This window comes from Monodelphis domestica, chromosome 7 (assembly GCF_027887165.1).
Source record: "Monodelphis domestica isolate mMonDom1 chromosome 7, mMonDom1.pri, whole genome shotgun sequence".
NCBI lineage: Eukaryota > Metazoa > Chordata > Mammalia > Didelphimorphia > Didelphidae > Monodelphis > Monodelphis domestica.
In genome coordinates this window covers 206,622,475-206,643,708 of record NC_077233.1, presented here as the reverse complement: position 1 = coordinate 206,643,708, position 21,234 = coordinate 206,622,475, and the positions used below count along the sequence as shown (strand labels likewise).

The window sequence follows — 21,234 nt, the reverse complement described above, 5'->3', positions numbered from 1 at the left end:
GTCTCATCAGGAATAGGGCTCAGGTCCAGTCAGCAGATTTCTCCTTCAACCTCCACCCCAAAGAATGAAGAAGTCCCCCTCACAGGAAGTGACCACTCATTTTAAAGATGCTTCTTTTGAATCACTTCCTGTATCTTTCTCCACTACGTGGGCAAATCATAGTCTGAAACCTTGCTTAGGACTGCCCAGGAGGCAGTCAGTTGATTCTGATTCGTCACCCACTATTGTACATATGGGCCACAGACCTTCCACTTAATGATTAAGTGGGATATTTTATACTTTTGGTGATTAGATTTAGATAGATAAAATGGGCAGATCTTCCCACTCAACTTTAAGTAGGGTTTTCTAAAAATAGGCAGGGGTTACAATTTTAATCTGCACAATTAGAGGAGAGTTAATTTTAATCTTCACAAGATCCAGGATCATAGGAATCATACCTGCTATTTCTGGTGCATCCTTTCTTATTCATAATTTAGAGAGAACTAGGAATATAGTAGGTGTTCAATAAATGTTTCTGGTTGATTGTCTAATTGCATCTCCAAGCTAGAGCAAAGTTACTTTGTTGTCCAGCTTTTTTTTTCTTCCTATCCTCACATTTATCATTATCTTGAAGCTTTCAATATATTATCTAACCTCTTGGTGTATTCCCAGGGCTCACCGATTTATCAGAAAGTTACCAAAGCATTTGCAAACAGAAAACAAAAAAAAAGTTTATTTCCCCCACAATGTGTATTTATCTATTAAACACTTGTTTGTACATTGTTACAAGTAAACCTAAACATTAATACATTTATGATAACGAAGAGAGACATTAATTAAGCATCAACAGCAGATACAAACGGAATTTTCCTCATTGCAAGTTACAGCAACAACCTGTTCTTAGATTTCAAGGATCAGACTTAATTTTAAACAATGTATCATAAATAATAGTCCATTCCACATGAGAAAAGACTAGTTGGGTGGCTGAGAGGAGTGTCAAGATCTCATCTATTAGTGCTTTGAGAATATCAAGAACAAGAGACACTCTATATCAACAATATCAGCAAGGTTGTATGGTCTATGAGGGGTTTACAATAAATGGGGAGTAATCCTCCCTCGCTGAGTGACTGATTTGTTTACATTCTCTTATATTTAAATGAGAAGAAGTACAATTAGAAAAGATTTCTTGTAATGGAAGACCTAGGATGGCCCAAAGGATAGGGAGTTGGCTTTGACATCAGGAAAACCTTTGTTGAAGTCCTGCCTCTGCCATATACTGCCCATGAGACCCTGGAAAAGTCACTTGATCTCTTAGTGCCACAGACAACTTGTCTAAGAATAAAAGTTGTAAATCAAGTATTGATCCTCATTGATAGAGGAAATTTGCTCATTTGAAATCCTTATACAAATGAAATTGCAGGTGTGATTTTCCCCTTCCTCCCCCTCCAATGTTCAAACAATTTCAGTTGATACATGATTCTGTATTTGCAAATTGTGTGTGTGTGTGTGTGTATGTGTGTGTGTGTGTGTAAATAGCTGAAGACTAAACTCTGAGACCATGAAATTGCTGTTGTTTTGTTTAAGAAAAACAAAACAAAACAACTCTTACCTTCTGTCTTAGCATCAATTCTAAGACAGAGCAGCAACAAGGTTGAGGTAATTAAGGTTAAGTGACTTGCCCAGGGTCACACAGCCAGGAAATGTCTGAGGGCAGATTTGAACTTAGGTTCTCTTGACTCCAGGCCTAGCACCCTATCCACTGAGCCACTTAGCTGGCCTTATGAACTTAAAAAAAAAGTTTAATAATTATTTTTATATAATTGATTTCCTTTGTAATCCTACATATTTTATTTTATTCATTTAAAAACATTATGTTGGAAAAGGGTATATAGACTTCCCTGAGATGCAAAAGGGGTTTATCAACACAAAAAGATTAAAACACTGATGTAGACTTTAAAGTTAGTTTTTAAATCAAAGGTTCTATTAAAGGGACACAGGAGTTCCAAGAAAGAACATTTCACCATTAATGTAGGTAGTTATACTTTCATTTAAGAAAAAGATGATTGCTTCAAAGAAAGACAATTCAAGTAACAAAAATACTGATGATATGAAAAAAAAAGTCACAAGGGGGAGGAAAAATCCATGGATAGACGTATTTCACTATATACGATTTCCCTCACACACACACCTTCTGCTTCCACCCTAATGCACATAAGTTTCAGATTATCCAGAAATGGTTCATCCACTTTCTGATATTCTTGTCCCTGCCTCAACCCCTGGGATTTCCCCCTTCTAATGAGAAAAAAAACAGCAGTACCATCTAGTTCCGGCCACTATGTTTGGAGTGAAGTTTTTCTTAGGGGAACTAAGTGATGGGAAGATTAATTATAATCATTATCGCCATTTCTTTTTTTAAACCCTCACCTTCTGCCTTAGAATCAATACTATATATTATACCACTAGAGTGGTAAGGGCTAGGCAATGGGGGTTAAGTGACTTGCCCAAGGTCACACAGCTGGGAAGTGTCTGAGGCCAGATTTGAACCTAGGATCTCTCATCTCTAGGCCTGGCTCTCAATCCAACAAGCTACCCAGCTGCCAATGCTATTGTCATTTCTGAAGCTGAGTGTTGACCCCATTCAAAGTTTGTGTGTAGACTGCTAGTTTGGCAGAGGACTTTTTTCAAAACAAACCAACAAATAAAAAGGAATCTGCTTTGATTATTTTGTATAGAAAGAGTCTTTCTCCACTTCCTTCTTGCTTCAGGAAAGTCTTCCCTTTTTAAAATTTGGGTCCAAATATACTTGATGTAAGTGTGGAATGCTATAGAAAAAAAAGTCTTGCAAGAAATTGTTGAGTGAGAGAGAGAAGAGACAATTTGTAGTCTAAGAAGTCAAATGCGGGTTCTTTCCTTTACCCTTAGACTCTATTTCCAATTGCTCTCTGAAAAGTCAGCAGAGCTAAAAGGCTGTTTTGAAAAGCTTCCCTGATTTTGTAGCTAAAGCTGTTTGGAGGAGAAAGGATATCTTTAAAAAATCACATCTGTTTGAGGGTTGGCATTGCCAATTATCATCTATTTCTTGATACAGCTATTTGGTTCTCCAGAATAGAGAGTCTTGGGTTCTTGGAGAAAACAACCACACACATAAAAGGGAGACAGTTGTGTAGTGCTTCTTAGAAAACTCATGGTTTTATTCTGCCTTTGCTCATTACTGCCTGCCTCACACCCAGCCATTTGGGCACTCTAAAAGTTATTGTCAGCCTATAGGATTTCAAAGGACTTTTAAACCTAGAAAAGTGTCTATTGTTTTCCCTATTGCTTCTCTAAGACCTGGGGGAACATAAGCAATAGTTGATATAACGTCAGCAGCAGATCTACTTTGACCATTGAAGAATGTGTCAAATGCCAACCTCTGTGTGTACATGTGCATTTGTGTGCATGTGTGTGTGTGTGTGTGTGTGTAAAAGGGTCTGTGATGAGAAGAGGGGATGACTTCTTTTTAAATTTTCAGAGTTTGATGTTGGGACAAAACTAAAAGTAAATAGTAAAAACAAAAAACAAAAACCAGGAAAATTACTAATATAGTCCAAAGAAGTCTTCAGAAGTCTCTCCCAACTCCTTTGTGATTTGTGGAAATGAGAGAGGTCTATGGGGAGGTTTGATTACATGCAAACTTATAGAAAACTTGTTTATTTTTACTCTGGGCTATTACTGGAGTATGAGTGACTTTGCCTTGATGTATTGCCTAGGGGAGAGACTTATGAATCTTTGCCTTTTTCTTGGATTCCAAATAAATATGGATTGAGACCTGAGCTCAGATACCCAGAGGAATAGAAAAACAGTTGAGTATGTCCACAAAGTGGTAGTTGTGTTTATCAGCAATAAAATACTCCCCCAAATTAATAATCAATATTAAATATCAAAATAAAATCCTATCAATGTACTCAAATTTACTTAAATGAGTAGCTTTCATCATCATATTCCAACTCCTCTTCATCATCATCATCCAGAAGACCATACTTAAATTTCCGATAAACTGTGCCATCCTGACCCATATAGACGATATCATCATCTTCATCTTCATCATAGTCCCGGTCTCTGTATTCAATAACTTGGTCCTCCTGGAAATTAGTGCTCTCTCGATAGCTACTTTTATAGGAGGAGAAAGTCTTGTTTTGGTCAGACAGTTTCTCATATCCAGCCTTCTGTGCCTTCTGAGATTTGGCCCGGGACCTCTTCCAGACATAGATGGTGACCCCAAAAAGGAGGACCAGCATGATGGAAGAAGTGATGAACAGTCCTGTCTTCTTCATCTTCTCAGTCTTGGGCATAATCTCACTATGTCGAAAGCTGCACTCCTCTGGAGGAAGATCAAACCAAAGAATACATTTTGGAGTTTAGCTGTTTGGAAATTTCATTCCAGATGCTAGAAGCACTAAATGTTACTCTAGTTCCCATGGAAGAAACACCTCTTCATAGCTGAAGAATTGAATTCTATATCTCTGGTCAAGGATTTCTAGGACAAGGACCTCATACCATTTAGGGTCAGCTCAAAAAGAAATGACCAAATTTACATACACAGGTCTCCTGTGTCCTTTCTCCGAATTCTCCTTCTCTATAGGAAATGTTGGGAAAGCCTCTTCATTTTCTCAGTTCTTACTTTCTTGGCATATAAAGCCATCCACAATCTAGTTCCTACCTACCCTTCTAGATGTATTTAATATTCTGTTCAAGTAAGAAAGGCTTAAATCATGATGGGTGGAGGATAAGAGTTATATTTTTAAATTTTGTTTTTGCTAATTGTTCTCATGATTTTCAGATATGACAAACTAGTCCTTTAACAAAGGATTATTTCCATATTCCTCATTCCCAGATGGATGGAAACTACCACAGATTTCTAAGGGAAGAAGATAAATCCTTATTTTTCCATCACCTGGGAGATTGTGATTTGGAGTCAGTTGTGAGGTGATTTCTGAGGACCTTGTCTTTATTCCTAACAGGAGGAGATTCAGCTAAGTGATGGGGACTGATATGGAATAGAGAAGAGAGCCACTCTCAGGGAAGGAGACAGGGAGGAATACTTGGGGAAATTACAGTAATGTAAAAAAAATACATCAAAACAAGCTCATTTGTAATTTTATTAATGCAGCAGCCTCATATCTTAGTAGGTTTTTGGCTACCAGGTCATCTAATATGATTTGTTTAAAGTTATCTGAGGCAACTGAAGCTAGGTGGTACAGTAGTTAGAACCCTGGACTTGGAGGCAGGAAGATATGGATTAAAATTTGGCCTCAGAGACTCATTAGCACTGTGTCCTGGGACAAGTTTAACTTCTATCTGCCTCAGTTTCCTCATCTATAAAATGGGGATAGTAATAGCATCTACTTCTCAAAGTTATTTTAAGGATCAAATGAGATAATATTTGTAAAGCCCTTAGGATAGTGCCTGGCACATAATAGGTACTTAATAAAATTTAAATAAAAACCATATTTTTTTACATGAACTGTTATCTAGTCACACCTTCTCTGTCTCTTCCTCTATCAGTGCAGCTGCTAAGATCTGATGTATCTTTGAATAATAATTCTAATATTTTTGCAACATTGTAGATTTTCAAAGTGTGTTACAAAATAATCTCATTTGGTTTTTGAAGGTCTTAGTTCTCTCAAGCCAGAACTTCAATCCTGACCTTCTGAATACAAGACTGCTCTATCACAGCTACTTCCCACTATCTCCTTTCAATCAATAATCATCACATTCTTTGTAGCAGCAGCAACAACAACTTTGTATCTACTGTGTCGGTCATTATATACTGCTAGTTACTAAGGAGGCACTTGCTCATTGTTTTATCACTTTTTTAACCCTTACCTTCCATCTTAGAATCAACACTATGTACTGGTTCTAAGACAGGAGAGTGGTTGGGGTTAGGCAATGAGGGTTAAGTGATTTGCCCAGGGTCATACAACTAGGAAGGGTCTGAGTTCAAATTTGAACCCAGAACCTGCCATCTCTAGGCCTGGGTAGAGACTCAAATGTGTCACCCATCTGTTTCCTTGCATCACTCTTAAAGCTTCAGAGATCTGTGTTTCCAACATGCTTTAATGATCCCCCCACCCCCATTCCTCATGAATTCCTTTCTTTTAGGGGACAATTTAGGAAGGAAGATGAAATCATTACAAATTGCTTTGCAATTCATCCCAAAGAACATTGTATCAGGATTGAGCTCTTAGTAAAGTAATAGTGTTTAATCCAAATTCATTAAGGCTCCTGGAGAGTAGCCCCAAAAAGCTCTCTGAAGTTCTAACTGATGCTAGTAATAAAGGTGAAGCTTTCAGTTGGCGTGTATTCACTGACAGATGGCAATAAAAGGCCTGATTCACCTGAGGCATTGATATAAGGGTCATTATTCTTATTGACACACCAAAGATGTAAGGTAGTCAGGTCTAAAGGTAGAGTGCATGAATTGCTGAGGAAACCATCTGTTGTTGAGGGATTGACAGGGAGTGGGAGAAGAAGGAATAATTAGTGTTTGGAATTGCCATGGGGCACTGTTGACTAGTCTGGTAGCAGTTATTCCATCCCATTCAATTCAACACATTTTTATTAAGCCTCCACTGTGAATAAAGTCTTAAGCTAAGTTGAGATCTGTAACTAGAGACACAAATATAAAATAAAACAAAAACCTTCTGAGTCTTCTGGGCTCTCCTATTGGGTGGAGGGAAGGTAGGAATTAAAAATAAGCACAGAGAAGAAAATGCAAGAGATAGGGATAGGGACAAGAAGAGATAGAGGTGGGGACAAGATCTGATTTCACTGTGATAGGGAACTCAAAGATAAGGAAACTGACCTCTATCAAAGCAGGATAGCACCTCCTTTGAAATTTGGAATCTTAAAAAACAGCTAGATAGTGAAGTGGACTGAGCCCCAGCCTGGTGTTAGAAAGACTCACCTTCCTGAGTTCAAATCTAGCCTCAGAGACTTCCTAGCTGTGTGACCCTGGGCAAGTCACTTAATTTCAATTGCCTTGTCTTTACCTTAGAGTCAATAGTACTTAGTGGCTTAATACTTAGTATCAATATTAAGACAGAAGGTAAGGTAAGGGTTATAAAAAATTCAATAACTCAAAAGGCAATAAAGAAAAAGGCAGTTAGGTGATTCAGTGTATAGAATGCCAAACTTGGAGTCAGGAAGATTCATATTCCTGAGTTCAAATCTGTCCTTTGATACATAAGCTGTGGTACCCTGGGCAGGTCACTTAAATCTGTTTGTCTCAGTTTCCTCATTGGTAAAGTGAACTGGAGAAAGGAATGGCAAACTTATCCAGTATCTCTGTCAAAAGTTGGTGGAGTGGGGATGGTGGTGGCAAAGTTGTAGCACTGACATCTCTGAGAATCATTTCAAACCAGCTTTAAAATAGCACCCCAAAGTGACAAGATTCACAAATACCAAGAACAAGATGGAGTGCGGGGGGTGGGGGGTGGGGGTGGGGCTTTCCTATGGAAAACAACTTCAAAGAAAGGCAGAGAGAGTTGATTTTCATGGGATAAGGGGGTATTGGAAGTAAAATTGCATACAGAGGAGTGCTGGATGACCACCCCCCACCTATTATACCAGGTTTTGAACCTGAGCATAGGCCAATTTCACAATCTTGGATATTGGGACTTCTAGGTAAACATGGTGGCAGTCTCGACGCAGGGCTCTACCTCTCTTCACCACCTACCGATATAGACTACCTCAAAAGGACAAAAAAATCAAATTCGTATAAATGGAGGGACTCTACAGTAGGGTGCAACATTGAAGGTACATAGGATTTGGGAATTTCCACACTATAAGGGGGTGAAATAACTTCCACCAAAACTTGAGCTGATCAACTCTCCCCCACCCCAACTACGGAGCCAGAGTCAGAGCCAGCATGTGCTAGAATCAGTGAGTGAGTGAGGGGCACCTCTAGAGTGAGTAAAGGACACCTCTAAGTCCTTGGCAGATAATTAAGACCACCAAAGACCTACTATCCCTGAGAGCAGTTAGATCTGAGACCCCAGCAGGCTGACGAGCACAGATTTTAGGTGCCTGCATGGAGATAGCACAAAGAAGAACAGTAAATAGTAGAAGCTGCAGAGACTTGAGAGGTGGCCTCAGGCAAAAATTGTGCTCCTTAGCTCCAGACACAGAGAGTCTCCTCTCCTTACTCAGACTTCTGACTGGAAAGGGAAAGAAAAACCACCACAGTAATGACAAACAATGACCAGGAAAAACAACTTCCCAACACTAAGAAAAACAAGAAGAAGGCTTTGACCCTGGATAATTTTATGGAGGAAAAAATCCAGACTACAGTGGAAATTGCAGAAGAGGACATACAAATAAATGCATCCAAACCTTCCAAAAAAATGGAAATTGTCCACAAGCCCTTGAAGAATTTAAATCAGAGCTCATTAAAAAGATGGAAGGATTCTGGCAAGGAAAGTGGGAAATAATTCAAAAAGAAAATAACAGTTTAAAGGACGGGAACTCCCAATTGGAGAAATAGCTGGAAGCCACAAAAAGCAGGATAGACCAAACTGAAAAGGAAAATCAAAAGATTATAGCAGAAAATCAAGAGATTATAGCAGAAAACCAGTCCTTAAAGACCAGAATTGGACAACTGGAAGCCAATGATCTTGCAAAACAGCAAGAATTAATAAAGAAAAGCCAAAAGACTGACAAAATAGAAGACATAAAATATCTCACTGACAAGATGACAGATCAGGAAAACTGGTCTCGAAGAGACAATATGAGAACCATTGGTCTACCTGAAAACCCAGAAAGAAACAGAAATCTTGACATCATACTACAAGAAATTATCCAAGAAAACTGCTCTGATGTTCTTGAGCATCTTGAGGGGGCAAAATAGACAGTGAAAGAGTTCATAGAACACCCTCTACAATTTCACAATCTTGGAACTCTGCCTAAGCCAACAGCAGAGTTCTCCAAACCCCACATTCACACCTTGAAGTACCAAGCCCTAACATCAGCCTGCAGTGAGGCCCTAACATCTGTAGCCCTTGGTCCTTTCAAGTCTACAGTGAAGGCCCTTGTACCAGGGAAAAATGGCTCACACAGCTAAGTCCTGCAAAGCATCAGAAGAGGGGAAATACTCATCAGTTTTCAGAACTCTCAGTCCAAAGGCCAAAAAAAAAAAGGCTGGGAAAATAAGCAAATTACAAAAGAAACACTTAAAAGCATAGAAAATTTCTTTGGAGACAAAGAAGAGCAAAGCACTTATTCAGTAGGGGACAGTGAGAACAAGGCAACCACACATAAAACTTTAAGAAAAATGGGAATTGGTCTCAGGTTCTGGAAGAACTCATAAAAGAATTCAAAAATTAAATAAGAGAGGAGGAAAAAATGGGAAAAAGAAATGAGAGCAATTTTAAAAAGAATGCAACAGCTTAAAAAAGCATAATTAGGTAGAAATAGAAGCATAAAAATCCAATGAAGAAAAGAGTTCCACAAAAAGTAGAATGAACAAATGGAAAAAGAGAATCAAAAGGTCATGGAAGAAAATCAGTCTTGAAAAATTAGAACTGGGGGAGCCAAGCAGGAAGCTTAGTAGCAGTGAAATCTGAAAACGCTCTGACAATCCTTCTAAACCAATCTTTAAAAAGTTCCTCAAAATGACAGGAGTCAAAAATGTAAACCTTAAAATTTCTTAGACTTATAAATGTTGAAAATTTCACCATTGGGAAATTTCATACTTGAAAAATTCCCTATTGATAGTGGGAACTCTATTGGAATGTGAACCCCATTGGCATGGAGGTTCCTCCTCCTCCCTTCTTAAGATTACTTTAGGACAGAAACCTTTTGCTGAACAATGGAAAGGGCTTTGACCTATGCTTAAGCATAGAACAGGAAGTTCTTTGAGTCATGATTGATTTTAGAATTGATACAATAGAGATACTTGGAATGACAGAACCAGGTCTTGGAAAATACAATTTCCACCCCACTCAGTCCTAACAGGATTTAGGAAGGGCTGCAGCAAAGGATAAAGATTTAATTATTTGAGAATATGACCTTCAACAGACATGTGCAAAGCCACAGACCTCTGGGTGGTCCTGGGTTAAGCTAGAGCCACCATTGGCACAGGGAAGACATGGACAGTGATTGGTAGATGTGAGAACTGAGGGGAGGGAACTTGGATGGTTTCCTTAAAGATAGAGGGGTCTGAGGACTGAGAGGGGTTGGTTGGAGAGGTTTTTGGTCTGAGAGGTGGTGCTTTGAGAGTTGGCTCTGAAGGAAGCTGGAGGTGGAGGCCCCTGAGACTGTTTCTCCATTTTGGTCACGTGAGTAATAGGGACTGATCTCCTTTCTTTGCCTCAGCTATCTAAGGGCTTGGTATTTAAGCCCTATTCCCTTCTCTCCCCTTTCTCTCTCCCTCTCTCTCTCTATCTCTAATTCCTTTCTTCCTCCTGTTTGTAATTAAACTCCATAAAAGGTTGACTGCTGACTTGAGTTTTCATTTAGGAATTACATAGCTGAATTCCTTGGCGACCTTAAATTAATATATATCAGTCTTTTAAAGTGATTTCCTTGTCACAAAAACCAACACCAAGATGAAGTGAGGGGGCTTTCCCACTGCACACAAATTAAAAGGTAGGCAGAGAGAACTGATTTTCATGGGATAAGGGGGAACTGGAAGCAAAACTGCATGCAGAGGAGTGCTGGCCATCCCCCTCCCTCCCCTCCACATACTGCACTAGGTTCTGTGACTGATCATAGACTAATTTTGAGATCCCAGGATCCAGGTTATACCAATAAAAGATCACCTCACACCCAACCCTTTAAGTCTCAGGCCCTGATATCAGTCCTCAGTGAGGCCTAAAAGCCCATAGTGCTGGGAAGTTTTAAGACTTCATTGTTGTAGTAAAGACCTAGGCCTAGGGCAAAATAGCTCACTGTGCTTATTGCTACAAGTCCAAATGAGATGGAATTGGCAAACAGCTTTTACAATTACCACTTCACAGGCAAAAAAGGTTGGGAAAATGACCAAACAGAAAAAGAAACACTTTTAAACCTTGAAAATTTCTATGGAAACACAGAACCAACAGGGGATGGTGAGATCCCAGCAATAACATACAAAACTCTGAAGAAAAATGGGAATTGGTCTTAAGTTCTGAAAGAACTGAAAGAGGAATTTAAAAAAATCAAATAAGACAGGTTGAAGGAAAATAAATAAAATAATGTAAAAAAAACAGCTTAAAAGAAAAATTGGCCCCCTGTAAAAAGAGAAACAAAAATCCAATAAAGAGAAGAATTTTCTTAAAAAACAGAATTTACCTACTGGAAAAAGAAGCAAAAAAAAATCCAAGAAAAGAGTGACATGAAAACTATAATAGACCAAATGGGAAAGGAGTATCAAAAGGTCATGGAAGAAATTCAGTATTTAAAAATTAGAATTGGGCAAATAGAAGCTAATGACTTCATGAGACTTCAAGAAACAATAAAACAAAATCAAAAGAATGAAAAAAATATAAGAAAATATAAAACATTTTGTTGATAAAATAACTGACCTGGAAAATAGATCCAGGAGAGATAATTGAAGAATTATTGGACTAACTGAAAGACATGAATCCCCTCCCCAAGCCTAAACATCATATTATAAGAAATTATCCAAGAAAATTGCTCTGATATTCTTTTTTTTTTTTAACTCACTATTGTGTATTGGTTCTAAGGCAGAAGAGTGGTAAGGGCTAGGCAATGGGGGTTAAGTGACTCGCCCAGGGTCACACAGCTAGGAAGTGTCTGAGGTCAGATTTGAACCTAGGACCTCCCATCTCTAGGCCTGGCTCTCAATCAACTGAGGCATCCAGCTACCTTATGGCCTGATATTCTTGAACAAGAGGGTAAAATAGAAATCAAAAGAATCCACAGATCACCTCTTAAAATAAATCACAAAATGACAACTCCTAGGAATGTTATAGTCAAGTTCAAGAGCTCCTGGCCAAGAAGGCAATACTGCAGGGAACCAAAAATAAACAATTCAGATATCATGGAGTCTTAGTCAGGACTACACAGGAGCTGGAAGCTTCTACAATGAAGAATTAGAAAGCTTAGAATATGGTATTCTGGAAAGTAAGGGAACTGGGTTACAAACAAGTCACCCACCCATCAAAACTAAGTATATTCCCTCAGGGGAAAATATGGTCATTTAATAAAAATGAAGATTTCCAAGCATTCCTGAAGAAAATACCAGACTGAAATAGAAAATTTGATGTCCAAAAACAAAATTCAAGGAAAGCATAAAAAGGCAAATAAAAAAGGGGAAAAATTTAAAGGACTCAATAAGGTCAAATTGTTTATATTCCTACATGGAAAGATAATATTTGTAACTGTTAAAATTTTTATCATTATCATAGTAATTATAAATATACATAGACAGAGGGTGTGATAATCAGCTGTTTAGGATGATCTACTAAAAAAATAAAGGAGTGAAAAAGAGGATTTCACTGAGAGAAATGGGAAGAGAGAAGTAAAATAGGGTAAGTTATATCACATAAAGAGGCTCAGAGTGGGGGAAGAATTACATTGGAAGGGAGTATGAGGGTGGTGATGGATAATACTTAAACTTTATTCTCATTGGAATTGACCTAGAGAGGGAATAACAGTCAGACTCATTGGGATATAGAATCCTATTTTACCCTATAGAGAAGTAGGAGGGGAATACGAAGGGTGGTTGTGGGAAGGGGATTAATATTAGGGAGGGGAAATAGGGGAGTGATTAAAAGGAAAACACTTGTGTGGAGGGACAGAGTGAAAGGAGAAAGGGCAGGATTAAAAGGGGAAAACAAGATGGAGGGGAATACATAGATGGTAATCATAACTCTGAATGTAAATGGGATAAACTCATTCATAAAATGTAAGTGGATAGCAGAGTGGATTAAAAACCAGAAAACACATTAAAACCCAAGAAATACTTCTGAGGTAGGTAAACACACACAAAGTAAAGGTAAAGGGATGGAGTAGAAACTATTGGGCTTCAACTGAGATTAAAAAAAAAAAAAACAGGAGGGGGCAGTAGCTCAGTGAATTGAGAGCCAGGCCTAGAGATGGGTGGTCCTAGGTTCAAATCTGGCTTCAGACACTTCCTAGCTGTGTGACCCTGGGAAAATCACTTAACCCCCATTGCCTAGCCCTTACCACTCTTCTGCCTTGGAACCAATACAAAGTATTAGTTTCAAGACAGAAGGTAAAGGTTTAAAAAACAAAACAAAACAGGAGTAGCAATCATCTCATACAAAGCTAAAGCAAAGATAGATCTGATTAAAAGAGAAAAGGAAAGTAATTACATCTTGATAAAAGGCAGTGTAGATAATGAAATAATACCAGCATTTAACATGTATACACAAAATAGTATAGCCTCCAGCTTTCTGATTTTAAGGTGAGCCTTTTCTACTTGTGCTACCTATAGACATCATCAATTGACATCATTCATTAATTCCATTAGACACAAGATCATGTGAATATATACATAGGAACAACACCTCAGGCAATTGTTGAATGATTTCATGGTAGAGTTTGTGATATTATGGGGTTTGGTTTTTATGTTAGTTATGGTATTAAGAAACAATACTGGTCAGGACAATGTATGCCATACAAAATATGGGGATTGGGGGAGGGGCTAAATACTGAGGGGTAGGGCTTCTATGGCTCCTAACCCCCCAAAAGCTACTAAATAGCACAGTGGATAGAGTACTCAGCTTGGAGTTAAGAAGACCTGAGTTCAAATTTGACCTCTATCTATGTGGGCCTAAGCAAGTCACTTATTCTTGTTTGCCTCAGTTTCCTCTAGTGTAAATTTAACTGGAGAAGGCAATGGCATACTTCTCCAGTATTTTTGTCAAGAAATCTCTTAAAGAGGTTACAAAGAGTCAGACTTGACTTGAAAAAGACTAAGTAACAACAACAGCATTCTAACATTAAGACTCTGTAGTGGAGAGACCTGGTTTTCCTAGCTCTGACTCTTCTGTTTCACAGTTGATACTGACAGAAAGTAAGGATTTAAAAAAAAAAAGTTTATGGAGATAGCACTCCCTGAACAGAACAAAGGATCAAACAAAGAATCAAAAAAGAAACCTAAAATGAAATCATTGCCATCTCTTCTCTATCCCTTCTTCCTCCTCATCTGAACCAATAGACTTTTCTAAAGTTCCCTGTATTGTGTACTTTCCTAGACTCACCTGTGGTCTCTTGGCAGTCACAGCAATCCTGATCATCTCTGGAATCTGGGCTGTTACAGCAGTGTATGCAACGGCCATCATCTACATATAGCAGCTTATTAGCTGGGCACACAGTGCAGTTTTGAGGGCCTGGGCCCTTACACTCAATACAGCTCTCATGGCATTTATCACATTGAAAATTTTCTCCCTGAAAAAAATTCACCAAGAAATCAGTTTTTAACAAAATAATATGGAGAAGGGCAGTGAAGTAACACAGTGGACAGAGTGGTAGGCCTGGAGTCAGGAGATCCTGAGTTCAAATCTGACCTCAGATATTTCCTGGCTGTTTGACCCTGGGCAAGTCACTTAACCCTGATAACCTAGCCTTTGCCACTCTTCTGACTTAGAATTGATACTAAGACAGAAGGTGAGAGTTTCCAAAAGAAAAAAAAAAAGAAAAAATATATGGGTAGGGAGAAGCAGGAAGGAATTCATTGAAGGTTCCATTCTGGAAGGCTTACACTTGTTAATTCATAAAATCATATAGGCTGGAAGGAGCCTTAAGAGATCCAGGAATCAAAGGGAATATATCCAAAATTAAATTCACTGACTTGCCTGAGATCATGTAGTATGCTGGATGGTGAAGGATACAGCCTGAGTGCCCTGATATTCAGTTCAATAACCTTACAATAGCTCATTACAAGATTGGAAGATGGTGTCTGTACTGGACTGTGCTATGATAATCAGGAAGTGAAGGCAGCTTAGATATGGGGACAAGTAAGTAGCAAAATGTATTCAGTAGTGCAGAAGGCTTCATCAATCAGCTTCTCTCTCACTTTAAGGTTGCTTCCAATTCAGTTTTTTTTTTCAATTGAAGAAGTCTTTTTTTTATTCAAACAGCAGATAAAAGCTAAGAGAATCATGCTTTGGTTAACCTGTCCTTCCTTATTACTGATGTTGCAGAGTTATTTTTCATGGAAGGAAATAGAGAGGGGGAGCCAGTGAACTCTCTGTGGCAGATAAGTGATCATCTGTTTTTCCTAAATGGCTTTTTCCATGTATTTTTGTGATGTTCTGTGTTGTGTGTTCTGTAGAAATCTTATATAGTAGACCACGCTGTGAGCTATTCAAGGTCTTATGAAGAAAGCTGTAATTGTGGGGTTAAGTTTTTCAGTATTGAGAGAGGAAAAGAGTGGAGACCTCCTTTCTCAAAGTGGGGTTCAGGGGAGACAGCAGATGCTTAGGGTTGGCTCAGAGAGAGGAGAGGGGGTTTGAAGATTTTCCCCCTTTTGCCTTCCCTCCTTAGCTATGGCTGCTTTCCCAGATTTGCTATTGTCCCTCTTGTCCCCCCTCCACTACTCAAGACCAAAGGGTTTCCTCTTAGGAAGATGTCTCTCCCCTTGATCTATTCACTCACACTTGATTCACAGCTTGGGGAAAGATAACTTCTTTAGTGTCAATTCAATCAGGGTAATATAAAGGAATAACTGGCAGGGAAAAAATAGGAGAAGAAAGTGGGAAAAAGGGGGTCCCTGTCCCTATCTAAAACCCTTCTCCCTACCTTCTCAAGTTTAGGGGGAACTCAGGCCTTGGCAGCCTAAGCCCCCCAAGAGAAAGTCAGATTGACTAACCCTGGGTGTGGCCCCTTGGCCATAGTTCATACCTGGGGCAACAGGATCTGAGGTAAAGTCTGACAGAGATTTAAAATGCCTTTCTAGGGTTTCTCTTCAATAGTCTTTTTCAATTAGGAAATGTTGGGGGGAAGGATTTCTAGACATAATCAGGAAAAAGTGGGTAACCCTCAGGAGAAAATATTAATCCACCTTCCCTCTTCAGATTCTCCCAATTGAGAGACCAACTCCTCTAGCAGCCAGAATCTTCTCCTCCTCAAGACTCCAATCTCCTGGGGCCCCTCCCCCATCATGGTGATCAGTTCCACACACTCTTCTGCCTGGCACTTTTCTTATGTGCCAGCCTCTGTCACAGAGACAGATATTTAAGGTTTGGAGTATTTTTAAATTTGTGTTACAAGATATATAAAATATTGTCCTTGACAACATTTACTAAGCCTTTCCCTATTTGTTGGCCAAACCTTTATCAGAGGTTGTGGGACCCTTTTAGTTGGGACATAGGACTCTGATATAATGTTAATATCATAATCAAGTCTTCTTGTTTCAATGCAGTCATTTTTGTTTGTTTGTTTTCTTCACTGCTGATTTTCACTAGAATCATTGTGACAGAGGCTTCCTAGAGTCAACTTCTGAACAAGATTAGTCAAGCCAAAAGTGCCCACTGAGAAAGAAATCTAGGGGCAGCTAGGTAGCACAGTGGATAGAGTCAGGAGATCCTAGGTTCAAATCTGGCCTCAGACACTTCCTATGTATGTGACTCTGGACAAGTCACTTGACCTCAAATGCTTAGAATTTACCACTTTTCTGCCTTAGATACTTAGTATCCATTAAAAAAAAAAGAAAGAAAAGAAAGCCTAGTGTTTCAGATTAGAGTCCTGGTATACTCTTTGGCAGTCAGCTGTCAAATTCTGTTGATTTCTCTCTCTTTAATCTCTCATATTCAGTGTTTTTCCACTCACATTGCCATCATCTTAATTCAAGTCATCATTACCTCTCACTTGAATCATTATAAAATCCTAAGTGATCCCTCTGTTGTCAATCTTCCACTCCCCTCTTCTGTTATACAATCATTATTTCAGAATTTACGAAATCAACATTTTTTTTATACCCATACCATCTGTCTTAGAATTGACACTAAATATGAGTTCTAAGATAGACGAGTGATAAGAGGTGGTTAAGTGACTTGCCCAGGGTTACACAACTAGGATATCTGGGGCCAGATTTGACCCCAGGATTTTCTGTCTCCAAGTTGAAAATTATTGTTAAGAATAAACATTGGGGCAGGCAGAACAGGTAGGTGGCTCAATGGATAGAGAGCCAGGTCTGGAGACTGGAGGTCCTGATTCAAATCTGGCCTCTGGCTTTTAACTACGTGACCCTGGGCAAGTCACTTAACCCCCATTACCTCTAGCCCTTACCACTCTTCTGCCTTAGAATCAATACAAAGTATTGATCCTAAGATGGAATGAAAGGGTTAAAAAAAAGAATAAACATGGATTAAAGAGCTGGTCTGTGGCCATAGCCTCAGATTTAATGGATATTCAAAACATTTTTATACTGATTGTTTTTCAGGGTTGGTTTTCCTAGTCTGACAAGCCTGAACATTTCAATATGGAGAGTGGAAAAGTAAATAGCAGGCAAAGCTTTAAGAAGCTTATAGAGGCTTAAATTTGACCTAATTTCACAATTCTGTATATATGCCTTAACCTTGCTATTAGAAATTAAGCTTCACGAGGGCAGAGATTGTGTGTGTGTATGTGCATGTGTACATTTGTGCATGTACATATGCACGTATATGTTTGTGTTTTAATCTCTAGATCCTCAGAAGCAGATATAATGCAGGGGATGGGGGGAGAGAAAGAGAGAAATAGCCCTTGGAATTAGGAAGAACTGAATTCAAATTCTTCCTCTGACACATACTGTGCCACCCAGTGCAAGTTACTTAAACTTTCATTGCCCCAGAGAAGATGCATTGGAAAAGGGAGTTTCCTTGCTGAACATTGCTGAAGGTAATGAAATCATATTCATACTCCAAAATACTATGGCATAGTACCTAGCAGAGTCCCTTGCGTTTCACTATAGAGAGTGAGAAGAGAGTTTGGAAAAAGCCTAACAATTCGAAATTTGCAGTACCTCTCCGACTCTGTATTCTCCAGCAAGACAATCAGAGCTGCAGATTCCTCCCAAGAGATGGTAACTCCACATGCAGGATAAGCAGTGCAAAGCTCCCTTTCCTAAAAGAAAAGGGGAAAAAAGACTTGTTAGTCAATGTGTCCATTCTTGTCTTCGGTCATAAAAAATGTCAGACTTTTAGAATCATAGAATCTAGAGCCGGAAGGGATCCCTAGCCCTTACCACTCTTCAGCCCTAGAACCAATACAAAGTATTGATCCTAAGATAGAATGTAAGGGTTGGAAAAGATCATCTTGTATAATTTCTTTATTTTCTAGAGGAAGAAATGGAGATCTAGAGAGATTAGGTGTTCAAGGTCATGCCAGTCTTCTGACTCCAAATCCAGTGAGATTAAAGGTGCCATATCAGGTTAAATTGAGCAGAATGGAAGAGCAGAATGAGATCCAAGAAAATAGCATCTGTGTCTAGGAAAATGGAGACTTAGAGACATAGTTAATCCATATCGAGCACTGGACAGGTAGATGGTGCAGTGGATAGAGGGGGCCTGAAGTCAGGAAGAATCTGGTCTCAGACCCTTAATAGTTTTGTGACTCTGAACAAGTCATTTAACCCTGTTTGCCTCCATTTTTCATCCCTAAAATGCACTGCAGGAAGAAATGGCAAACCACTCCAGTATCTTTGCTAAGAAAAACCCTAGATGGGATCATGAGATTCACACACAATTGAAATGACTAAAAAATTATACAGACCCCCCAAACTGAGACATTTAGGCACTGGGGATTAGATTATAAAGGGAAAAGAATTTAACAAATAAATACACATATGTATGCATATGGTGTAAGTGCATATGCTTATAATGGAAATAAGGAAAATAATCCTCCCTCACCTACATTTATTTGATATTTTGTCCACTATTTAAGTACCTTTCAGTGTGATGTGAGTAGGGGAGATATACTGAACCAAATCAGGGGCAAGTAAAGTAGTCTTTCCTCACCTAACATGCTTATGACACATTCCTCTTTTCTCTCAAATGGTTGTGGATTTGGTGTCCCCATTTACTGTCCTTACCCCAATAGAACAATGAGGACCAGTGCCCCCCCCCCCCAACACCTAGAGAGAAATTTATCTAAAGAATTCCTCTTTATGGGGGTAGCTGGGTGGTTCAGTAGATGGATAGCCAGGCCTAGAGATGGGAGGTCCTGGGTTCAAATTTGACTTCAGACACTTCCTAGTAGTGTGACCCTGGGCAAGGGCACTTAACCCCTATTGCCTAACCCTTAGTGATCTGCCTTGGAACCAATACACAGTGTTAATTCTAAGATGGAAGATAAGGGTTGAAAAAAATAACTATATGAGACTGACTAAGAAATAGAAAGGTAGATCAGTAGAATAGGCAGATATACAAAAAATAGTAAATGATTTTAAAAATAGGCAGTTTTTTGGCTACAGCATTTATGACTACACATTCTTTAAAGTATGTACTACAATATCTTGGAAAGATACAGCTCTAGATGAGTGGAGAAATTACCTACATAGATCAAATCATGAATCTTTGAATGATCAAAGGACTGAAATAAGTATGTAGAGATACTCTTCCCTAGGTGTGTCTACTCTGCCCTTCACAAACAGAGCACTCCACCCCTCTCTTGGTGTGGGAATTCACTGCCAGGAATGCTAAGGGAACATGTTCTTGAACTACTACATTAGAACTCAAAATGCCTTTTCCTGTAGTCAGAGTGCAGTCAAGTGTGGTCTGATGTAGGTGAAATAGTACTGTTAATCTTATTATGTACTAAATAGACTTTTGTGGACTGATCTGGGAACCTAACTAGTTTAGAGCCTTGTTTCTATGCTATGTCTCAAATAGCCAACTTGTCCAAAGGTTTTGAGGGTTTTGTTTATAATCCATCCGTGCCTAGCCTGGAGAAGAGAAGAATTAAGGGGCCATGCCTACTATGTGAAAGCATTTCAAAGGTAATCACATGGGATTAGACCTTTTCTATTTGGCTTCGGTGGGTGAAACTAGGAACAGGGAGGGAAAACTGCAAAGAGGCAAAACCAGATTTGATAGAAAATCTTCCTAACCATTAGAGCTATTAAAAAGTGGAATGAATGAGTTCCTTCTCATAGGAGGGATTCAAGCAAAGGCTCAAAGACCAAGACTTGCTGTTGTATATCATGGCAGGGAATTCCTTGTAGAGTATGTGAACTCTGAGTTCCCTCCGACTATCAAATTCTCATTCTGTGATAAATTTGGGGCTGCACTGGTCCCATCAGATGGTCTTCTGGTCGAAATTCAAATTTTATTCTTTTTTTTTCCTGTGACTTTTTTTTTTAAATATTATTTTATTTGGTCGTTTTCATACATTATTCACTGGAAACAAAGATCGTTTTCTTTTCCTCCCCTCCCTCCCCCCCCCCCCCCCCCCCCGCGCCTTTCCCTCTCCCATAGCCGACGCATGATTCCACTGCTTATCACATGTGTTCTTGACTCGAACCCATTTCCCTGTTGTTGGAGTTTGCATTATAGTGTTCATTTAGAGTCTCTCCTCAGTCTTATCTCCTCCATCCCTGTAGTCAAGCAGTTGCTTTTCAGCGGTGTTTTTACTCCCACAGTTTATCCTCTGCTTGTGGGTAGTATTTTTTTTTTATTAGATCCCTGCAGATTGTTCAGGGAAATTGCATTGATACTAATGGAGAAGTCCATCACCTTCGATTGTACCACAATGTATCAGTCTCTGTGTATAATGTTTTCCTGGTTCTGCTCCTTTCGCTCTGCATCACTTCCTGGAGGTTGTTCCAGTTCACATGGAATTCCTCCACTTTATTATTCCTTTTAGCACAATAGTATTCCATCACCAACATATACCACAATTTGTTCAGCCTCAAATTTTATTCTGAATGACCTCTTCATCCAAAATTCAGGGATGTCAGTGTGGTACCTAGATTTGATTTTGATTTTCTGATACCTTTGATTCTTTTTCCTTTCACCTTCATTCTGAAGACTCTTTAAGCTCTCTCTCTCTCTTTCTCCTCTGTTCCCTTCCTTCCTTCATTCCTCCCTCCTTTCTTCCCTCCCTCCCTCCCTCCCTCCCTTCCTCCCTTCCTTCCTCCCTCCCTCCCTCCCTTCCTTCCTTCCTTCCTTCCTTCCTTCCTTCCTTCCTTCCTTCCTTCCTTCCTTCCTTCCTTCCTTCCTTCCTTCCTTCCTTCCTTCCTTCCTTCCTTCCTTCCTTCCTTCCTTCCTTCCTTCCTCCCTCCCTGCCTTCCTTCCTCCCTGCCTTCCTTCCTCACTTTCTATCTTC

The 21,234-nt window shown here is 39.2% G+C and overlaps 1 protein-coding gene across 1 annotated transcript in view; it reads right to left on the bottom strand.

Moving 5' to 3' along the window:
• Nucleotides 1-558: 558 nt before the first annotated feature.
• Nucleotides 559-21,234, bottom strand: part of PCSK5 (proprotein convertase subtilisin/kexin type 5) — a gene marked incomplete at its 5' end in the record, with an annotated part of 595,445 nt that continues 574,769 nt past the window's right edge. The window contains 3 exons of the mRNA XM_056806299.1: nucleotides 559-4,339; nucleotides 14,190-14,376; nucleotides 17,933-18,033. Coding sequence (XP_056662277.1) covers nucleotides 3,930-4,339; nucleotides 14,190-14,376; nucleotides 17,933-18,033 — 698 coding nt within the window. The remainder of the gene's footprint in view (nucleotides 4,340-14,189; nucleotides 14,377-17,932; nucleotides 18,034-21,234) is intronic.